The 9,578-nt window shown below is 39.5% G+C and overlaps 1 protein-coding gene across 1 annotated transcript; it reads left to right on the plus strand.

Annotated features, from left to right (window-relative positions):
• Positions 1–491: 491 nt before the first annotated feature.
• Positions 492–1,532, plus strand: LOC143582519 (uncharacterized). Its single transcript, XM_077065060.1, has one exon. The coding sequence runs from the start codon at positions 492–494 to the stop codon at positions 1,530–1,532; it is 1,041 nt and encodes a 346-aa protein (XP_076921175.1).
• Positions 1,533–9,578: the final 8,046 nt, after the last annotated feature.

Below are 9,578 nucleotides of genomic sequence, written 5' to 3' on the forward strand. Positions count from 1 at the left end.
TGAGTGGATACCAGCGACCACCGGCTAGGAGTACCAAGAGCGTCGACTCTCTATCACGTGGCGTACATCCGGTCGACACGAACACCGCACTTATGGCACAGGTGGAGGCATTAACGAAGATGGTGAAGGACCTGCAGGTAAAGAGTCAGCTATGTGAGATTTGTAGAGGGGGCCATGATACGAATAAGTGCCCCGTAGGTTTTCAGGAAGAGGCTGTTGACTTCATAAGCTATCCAAACCGAAACCAAAATTCCTATAATTCGGGATGGAGAAGTAATCAAAACTCAAACTGGAGGAACAGAAATCAATCCGACTCCCAGCAACGTCAAAGCCTATTCAAGGATTCCGTCGAGGGGCCGAGCAGTGAAGAGAAGAAGCCCACCTTAGAGGAGATGATGGCACATCAGACACAGATGCTATCCCAGCTCATGACATGAGAAGATTCCCGTCATAAGGAAACCCAAGAGAAATTCCGTGAGCACAAAACCTTCATGAAAAATCAGGGAGCATCGATTCAGAATCTAGAGAGGCAGATAGGAGAGATAGCTAGTCGTTTAAATGAGAGGCCGCCGGTTACACTTCCGAGCAATACCGAGCAAAACCCGAGAGGATTCGCGAAAGCTGTGATTACTAGGAGTGGTGCAGGGGCACGTGACGAGCCCGTGATTCAGGAGGTGACTACAGAAGGAGTTGTCGACCAGCCTGCGGTCGATGTAGAGGAGCAGGTAGACGAGGAGATTCAGATGGAGTCTCTGCCGGCCAAGGTGCACCAGAGGCGCAGCCCATCAAGTACAGCACAGGCCGAGAAGCAAGCCAAATCACCACTAAGAGTTTTTAAGCCCAAATTGCCATATCTAGGGAGACTTCAGATGGACAGAGACGAGGAGCAGAACGCCAAATTCTTAGAACTCCTTAAGCAACTTCATCTAAACGTTCCATTCCTTGAGGCATTGACTCAGATGCCTAAATATGCCAAGTTCCACAAGGACATTCTCACTAATAAGCAGAAGTTAGTTAAAGTCTCTTCCGTTCCTCTTAGTGCTGGATGCTCTGCTGTTCTGCAGAGCAAGTTGCCTAAAAAGATGGCCGATCCTGGGAGTTTCACGATTCCTTGCATCTTAGGCGATGATACGGTTAGTCATGCATTGGCCGACCTTGGGGCCAGCATTAACCTTATGTCGTATTCTGTTTTCAGTAGATTAGGTCTGGGAGAGCCGAGGCCTACGAGGATGAGCATTCAACTGGCGGATCGATCCGTAAAATATCTGCGTGGGATTGTTGAGAATATGCTCGTTCGTATCGGCAAGTTCATCTTCCCGGTGGACTTCGTCATTCTTGATATGAACGAAGACGATAGTGTTCCGCTCATTCTAGGCAGACCTTTTCTTGCTACCGTGCAAGCGTTGATCGACGTTTGCGACGGTAAATTGATTCTTCGAGTTGGGGATGAGAACGTCACGTTTGACGTTCGACAGTCACTCAAGCATCCCAATCGACTGATGACTCCCTATACTTCATTGATACGATCATGACTTATGTGGGGGAGTTTTTCAGTGACATCTGTGAAGGCTCCGCCTTAGACACACAGATTCTAGATAGGGAGATTCCAGAAGTTGAGATGGTCGCCATGACCGAACGGCCATCTGATGTTGACGCTGAGTCGTCCTCCCTTGATTCCGACATATCGACTGAGATTGTGCGAGTCGATTCAAAGGACCAACCTTCCGTCGAGAGTCCTCCTTCTTCATTAGAACTTAAAGATCTACCCACTCACTTGGAGTACGCGTTTTTGGACGAGGAGAGAAAGTTTCTAGTGATTATTGCTTCTTCACTGAGGAGGGCGAGAAGATGAAGCTGTTGAAGCTGCTCAGGGCGCACAAGGAGGCTATTGCTTGGAAGATTATCGACATCAAAGGTATATGTAACACCCACAAAGTTTAGGTCCAAATTTGACAAGTTTATAAAAGATAAAGGACCAAAAATAATCATGAGAAAGGTAATAGGAAAAGGTATGATAAAGAAAAGGAAGCATACTATGTTAAGGGAATAAGTAAGAAAACTCCATCCCACATTGAAGGTGGGAAAGAAATAAAAGCACTTTATAAGAAAAGAGTTTTCCATGGTAATGTTCTTATGGGGCTAACCACTCTCACTAGTCCTAGCGGAGGGCGCGAAGCACCCGACGCGCACGCGCACGGACTCGGGCGATGGGCGTAATGTGTCGTTTTGATGGCGCACTTAGCACTTCACACGCTTGCATCGCCGCGAGCCGCATAAGGGCCGCTTTAGTATTTTTGAACTATGGAAGATCGACCAAGAATTGACAATATGCTAAAGTTCAAGGACTAAAAATAAAAATTCTGATTTCCAGACCCGTCGCGCTACGCGACGGGTATACTGATTAGATCATCACGCTACGCGATGAAGTTTCCCATGAGTTTAGAAAAAGGGGCGTCGCGCTACGCGATGGTCCAGAAGGAAGGGGGTATCGCGCTACGCGATGACCCGGTTAAGTAACCGGATCAACCACGTGTCAACACGTGGCAATCTCTGGTGGATTGCGGCGTCGCGCTACGCGATGACCCGGGGGAAAACCCCATCGCGCTACGCGATGGTGGTCAAAACTTTGCCTATAAAAGGGGGCTACGGGTTTGAAGCATTTTCATCTCATTTTCACACTCACTTTCACACACAAAACCTTGGGAGACGTGCCAATCATTGTGAGGTTCCGTGATCCCGATTTCTCGTAAAACGTGCATGAATTGAAGTTTAGACGCTCCGTCGAGTGGTTAAACGAGTTCGAAACAAGGTTCTGACGGTTTAAATAGAAGTGCTACTTGTACAAGGCTTAGGCAAATCAAAATACCCGCGTAAGGTAGGGATTCTGCTTAAGTTATTATTTTATTATTATTTAATGGCTTAGACCCCAGTTAAGGGTATAGTCTATACCTCGATCAGGTAAGTAAGTGAAATATAAGCTTTCATAAGATAAGATTATTGATGAAATGTTACTCTTTATTTTTATAAAGATGTTAGTTATGAAAGAAGAAACTTGATACATACGTTTCTTCATGATGAAGAAACGTAGCATATCAATGTTTTACAAAATGAAATGAATATCAAGGTAAATGTTAGGCAAATTGACTTAAGGTCTATAGCTAGATTGTAGATCTAGTTATTTATAGAATGTTATTCTCGTACTATAGGTCCGAGATAAAGATCAGACATCTGTTGTTGAGAAATCTTGAAATCAACAAAAGGTGAATACGTCCAAACCTTTTTATAGTGTGAAATGTTTTATGACGTGAATACGTCTATGTACTGTATATTTTGAAAATATATTTACTCTTTGAAACTATGGACTGTTATCCATATGCAAAAGAGTTATGGAAATATTTACATGAGGGTTGGTTCAAATCCTCTAACACGTTTTGATACAAGGTAGTACTAAACACTCAGGCTAAAATACACATGTGTCTGGATCCTTACATATATGTACTGTAGTGGGCACACTACAGACATACTGACCATGAGGCAAGTGACTGTCTCTAGGGCGAGTGAAGTCCGATTATTTGGCTTGTGCGTATGTTTAGTTCCGATGAGATGGGATTGAGACCCACTGAGTCGTTGAACACTATTGGTGTTGTATCATTACGAATTGTGAAAATGTTTTATTGAGTCAGCGTATTCACCCGCATATAGCTGACGTATTTTGAAACTGTTTTCAGGTAATCAGGAGTAAGGAATAGTGATGGATATGACAATGAAGATAGAAGAACACTAGGCATAGTTTACAGCTGGTGGCTCACCAAATTTTGTATTGAGGCATATATATATTAAACTTGTTCTTAAACAAGTAATTTTTGTAAAACAATCAAGGGTGTTTAAATCCCTTTTGTTATGAAATTAAATATTTTAAATTAACATTTTCCGCTGCAAACTTTGATAAATTGACAAAAGTGGTACCAACTGTGGGTCACACGCCTAGGCCCGAAGGCGGGGTGTGACAGGTTGGTATCAGAACCATCGGTTTTAGCAAATTAAGTATTTGATAAACTACTTAGGCTTTGACTAATTTAAGTACATGAACGTACGGATAAGATATATGCCTTTGGTAAAATCTTAGAATTAGTAACTAATAGTTATCTCCTATTTTCTCGTCTATAGAATGTCAAAAAGAGGAAATTCGTACGTGGAAGTCAATAGTGGACCCTCAAGGAACACGAGAGGGAGACTAAAGAAAAATGTCGAGAACCAAGTTGTTGAAAATCAGGAAGTGAATGTTACCCCTCCTGCTGTTGATCAATTCGTGAGAAAAAAGGATATGCAAGAACTGATTGCAAGAGGAATTGTCGAAGCTTTTCCCGCTATGCTCGAGACTATGAGAAAGAAGGAAACATCGAGCAATGAGAAATCTAATAAGTTTAAGCAAGAAGAAGAAGAAGAAAATGAAGAAGAAGAACATGTCAGCTCTAATGCTGATAGCGATTATGAGGAGAAGAAAGCCAAGAAACAAAAGACTAAGAAAGGTTGTAGTTACAAGACATACCAAATGTTTAAGCCCAAGAATTTTGATGGAAGCGATGGTGTTATTGTTGCACTGGGATGGCTTGAAGAAATGGAAGTCATTAATGTCATTAATATGTGCTCTGAGGAAGAAGCAATTCATTATTCCTCCCAATCGTTCAAAGGCGAAGCTCTACAATGGTGGAATACCCTTATTCAAGCCAAGGGTAGATTAAATATGTACAAGCTGAGTTGGGAAGAATTCAAGGATCTTGTAACCAGGAAGTTTTGCCCAATGAACGAAAAGATGAAATTCAAATCAAGTTTTTAAATCATAGAGTTGTTGGAACAAATCTTAAGGACTACAATACTAAGTTCTTGGAGTATTGTAGGATAGTACCACACTTGGTAACGCCAGAAAATAACAAGGTCACTCGTTATATCTAGGGTTTGCCAAAAGCGATTAGAGATATAGTCAGATCATCTCTGCCTCAAACCATTGATTCAGCCATGAAGTTGGCTGGATATATGATGAATGGATTAATCAGAACCCGTGAAGAAGAAAAGAAAGAGAATGTATTCAAAAAGGAAGTTGTGTTTAAGAAGAATGAAAGGGACAACAAGAAACCATATCATGGGGAGAAGAAGAATTCTCAATCACCAATCTCGTTATGTAAGATATGTAACCGAAGACACTTTGGAAGGTGCAGGTTCAATCAGTCACTTACCTGTACCAATTGTAAGCAAGTGGGTCATGCAACCACCGATTGTTGGAAGAATAAGATTTCTTGTTATGGTTGTGGAGAAACGGGACATTTTCAAAATGACTGTCCGAAGAAGAAAGCTGGAGGAGAAGGTGCAAGTGGTAGTGGCACCAAGAATGAAGGTAGGAAAGGAAATGCACGTGTTTTATGCTCAACACCGAGAAGGCAGCTGAAATGCCGGAAGTCATAACCGGTACGTTTCTCGTTAATAATGTTTATGCTAGAGTTTTGTTTGAATCGGGTGCAAACCAAAGTTTTATAGATAAGAAATTTTGTAGCCTATTAAACGAACCCTTAGTTAAGTTAGACAAATCCCTCATGGTAGAAACGGCCGACGGTAATCAAGTTAGAATATCTGAAGTTTTGAATAGAGGTAAAATTCTATTAGCAGGACATGTCATACCTGTCCAGCTGTTACCCATGACATTGGCAGGCTTTGATATTGTCTTAGGTATGGACTGGTTATCTAATAATAAAGCCCGTATCTTATGTGATAAGAAAGCAATTGAAATTCGTACAAACGGGAAGACAATTCAAATAGCCGGAGACAAATATGGAGGTCATGTTAGCTTAATCTCGATGATTAAAGCTAATAAATGTCTACGTAAAGGATGTTTAGCATTCATAGTGTATGTAACGGAAGAACCTAAAGAGAAGAAATTAGAAGACGTATCAATTGTCTTAGAATTTTCTGATTTATTTCCAGAAGAATTACCGGGAATACCACCGGAGCGTGATGTTGAATTTAGAATAGACTTAATACATGGAACCGCTCCAATAGCTAAGTCCCCGAATAGACTAGCTCCAACGGAAATGAAAGAATTAAAGAAACAGTTAGATGAACTGTTAGAGAAAGGATTTATAAGACCGAGTTCTTCACCTTGGGGAGCTCCGATCTTATTGGTGAAAAAGAAGGACGGTTCGTGTCACACCCCGTTAAGCAAATTGCGGAAGCGTAAAACAGAAATGCAACAGATACAACTGGTATCAAATACACTGTTCATAAAGAAACATTACTAACTAATTTACAATATATTATATCGTTATAACATCTTTTACAAACTAGGTGATACAATCAAACCGGTTCTTCAATTACTTTACTTCTAACTCAAATGCCCATGACATCAATCACCAATCAGACACGTAACGCACAGGAAATTACTTCTCATACCTGATTACCTGAAAAGCATGTTAAAACAGGTCAACTACGAATAGTTGGTGAGTTTCATAAGTTTAACGAAATTAATTCTGCGTACCACACAGTCATAGTTTGTATGTACGCGCGTATGTAAAAATATGTATTTACGTTTGTATAAATATGTACAGCCATATCCTTGTGTGTGCATATGCACACATGTAAGTTTATAATATAAATTCAAAATTTCGGTAAAATCGTGATTGTTTGTTCGTACTACCTGTTTCCAATTTCCGTGTTTAACCAACCACTGTGGACCCCCTTCCTCCCACAACGGTTCCACATAAACTCAACCACTGTGGCCCCCCTTCCGCCCACAACAGTTCCGCGTTAACATCAACCACTGTGGTCCCCCTTCCACCCACAATGATTCCACGTAAACTCAAACATTATATAGTGTACACGCAAATAATTAGTATATTCTACACATAGTATTTCCTACGGCTAATCACATAGCATGTATATAGACACATATACACATATAGTATTTATCACGTATCACCAAATACCGTGGCTCCCCATCCGCCCACAATACGCATAATCACATTATTTTCTTAACATTCATGTCATAATCAAGTTAGTTCGTTTAATAAGTTGCAGCAGAACTTGGCTCATAGGCCATACTCAACTTTAGTTTATAAGTTGCAGCAGAACTTGGCTCATAAGCCGTACTCAACTTTAGTTTATAAGTTGCAGCAGAACTTGGCTCATAGGCCATACTCAACTTTAGTTTATAAGTTGCAGCAGAACTTGGCTCATAGGCCATACTCAACTTTAGTTTAGTAAGTTGCAGCAGAACTTGGCTCATAGGCCATACTCAACTTTAGTTTGTTACTATTGTGGCCCTCCTTCCGCCCACAATAGCCCCATAATCATCACAGACCACATTATCCCCATGGCCATTACAGACCACGTTGTCTCCCAAATTAGTTATGTTTAACATTACATAACGTGTTTGTATAAACATGCTGTCACGTGTAATTTCATTATGTTTTGCAATTCGTATTATCTCCACTCAATATATCAATCAACGATAATAATCATCTTTCATCAGCACGTAGTCAATCATTATGTTTGTAGGGACTTTTCATATATAAATGTTCAGATATTTTATATCCTGAACCGTTTTCAGATAGATAACGTTTATAAACATGCTTTCCACCCCAAAAGTTCGTAAAATAGTTTAAAGAGTGGGGTCATGAAACTCACAGTCTTGTAGGCACTCAGTGCGAGGTCAGCTCGGGGTTCGTTTCCCTTGCTATCACTTAGTCCCTATAGTCATTATTATAATAATATTAATATTTTAATATTATTATAATCTCAGTACTAAACTAGGCTGTATAACTAATCTGGGTATAGCTGGAACGCCCAGAAAGTGGCAATAGGCTTAGGTTGTGATGTTGTTCAATGTCTAATACTTAAAACCGAACTTGGCTCAGATTCCCGTTTTCCCAGCTGGGCCAAATTGTTTGTTTACGCGTACAGAAATCAGTTATGGGAAAATAAGCTTGGGTAAATGTATTGGTTAATAAAATGATTAAATTATAAAGAAGGATCACATACTTGGGTACCGGATTAGCCTCGGGGCTCGTTTCCGTTTATTTAATTTGATTTAAGAAGAACGCGCACAATCTATCCGGATTGTCCAGGTTTCTCATAGAAAAATTCGTTTTTTACTTAATTAATCCAAAAATATGATTTTTGTCACTCTTGGTGTTTTGATATTCCCGCGGGTTCGTTAATCGCGAACTTGCCGGTTTTTATAAAAATTAAATTTGCTTAATCTTCAAATTATCATAATTAATTAACCATTAATCATTAAATTATAAAAATTTAGCCACTTATCAATTAAAATATTTAGACTTTCATAAAAATATTTTTGGAATTATTTACTGAATTATTAATTTATAAAAATTCATTTCATCAGCTATATTTCGCCTGAAAATCGTCCGTTTATCCCAAAAAATTTCCAAAAATTCCACAAAAATTCCTAAATACTCAAATCATGTCCCAAAACAACCTGTATTAATTCCAGAATGTAAAAAGCTTGTTCAATATTCTTTCCGGCCCAAATTCGGCTATAAAAATTCGCACGAACGCATATGTACAAAACACCTTTAGACTTCTCCAAATGATCTCAAAATTCATATGTGATTAAAATACATCAAATATGAGTTCCCAAAAACATTTCATAATTTTTGGAGCATTTTAACTATTTTTCCCCATTAAACGTCCCAATTCGGTAATAAATTCGCCAAATATTCTCGAATGGTCGAAAAATTACCAAATTTGAACAGGGACTCAATGACATGGTCCCTGATGTCCTAGAAAAATTTCAAGGCCTAATAATATGCAAATCACAACCTTAACCTAAACAGCCCGTAAGCGAGTGTTTCTGCATTACCTTAGCGGTTTTGGTTCATTTCCGCCTTTCTAATCAACTTTTCAAGCTCTTGTTCTCCTATGTAGGCTAGATAAAAGTCCTATATCACAAATCAAGCAATTTTTCATCAACATAACAGCCCTTAACTTAGGGTTTCGGCTAGTGCACAAAAACGAACTTTTGAACCGTAAAAACGCCATTTCAACCCTTTAATCCGTGTTTATGGCCAAAAAAACTATCAAACCAGGTTCCTCACCATGTGTATGATCAATACATGTTTATGGACCATTTTTAGGGTTTTTACATGGTTAGGAATGATTTTTGGCAATCAAGCTATGTTTATATGGTATTAATCGAGTTTAAACGAGCCGAAAATCGATTATTTATGACATTTTTACCTAGTTTCTTGATGGTTTTTGATGGAGAGCAGCTTGTGTCCAGAATTCTCATGAAAAAGATGTCACAAAATATCTTAGAACTTGTTTAAATATGAAAAGGGTTTAAGGGGGGAAAAGTCTTCTTTGGCGGGCTGGGCTTGTTGGGCCCCCTTTTGGGCCCATTTGGCCCACTTTTCTCGATTTATGTGCCCGAACGTGAAATACCGAGTCCAAATTTATTTCGGGTTCTGTTTTTGGTACGAAAAATATATCGGGTACGATAAACAGTGCGAAAACGAGTGGTTTTCGGCTAGTTTTGTGTAAAATTATAAACACATACTATATGTTTGTAA

Source organism: Bidens hawaiensis, unplaced genomic scaffold, assembly GCF_021521415.1.
Source record: "Bidens hawaiensis isolate Kalapana, Puna unplaced genomic scaffold, B.hawaiensis_p1.1 tig00031772_1, whole genome shotgun sequence".
Classification (NCBI taxonomy): Eukaryota; Viridiplantae; Streptophyta; class Magnoliopsida; order Asterales; family Asteraceae; genus Bidens; species Bidens hawaiensis.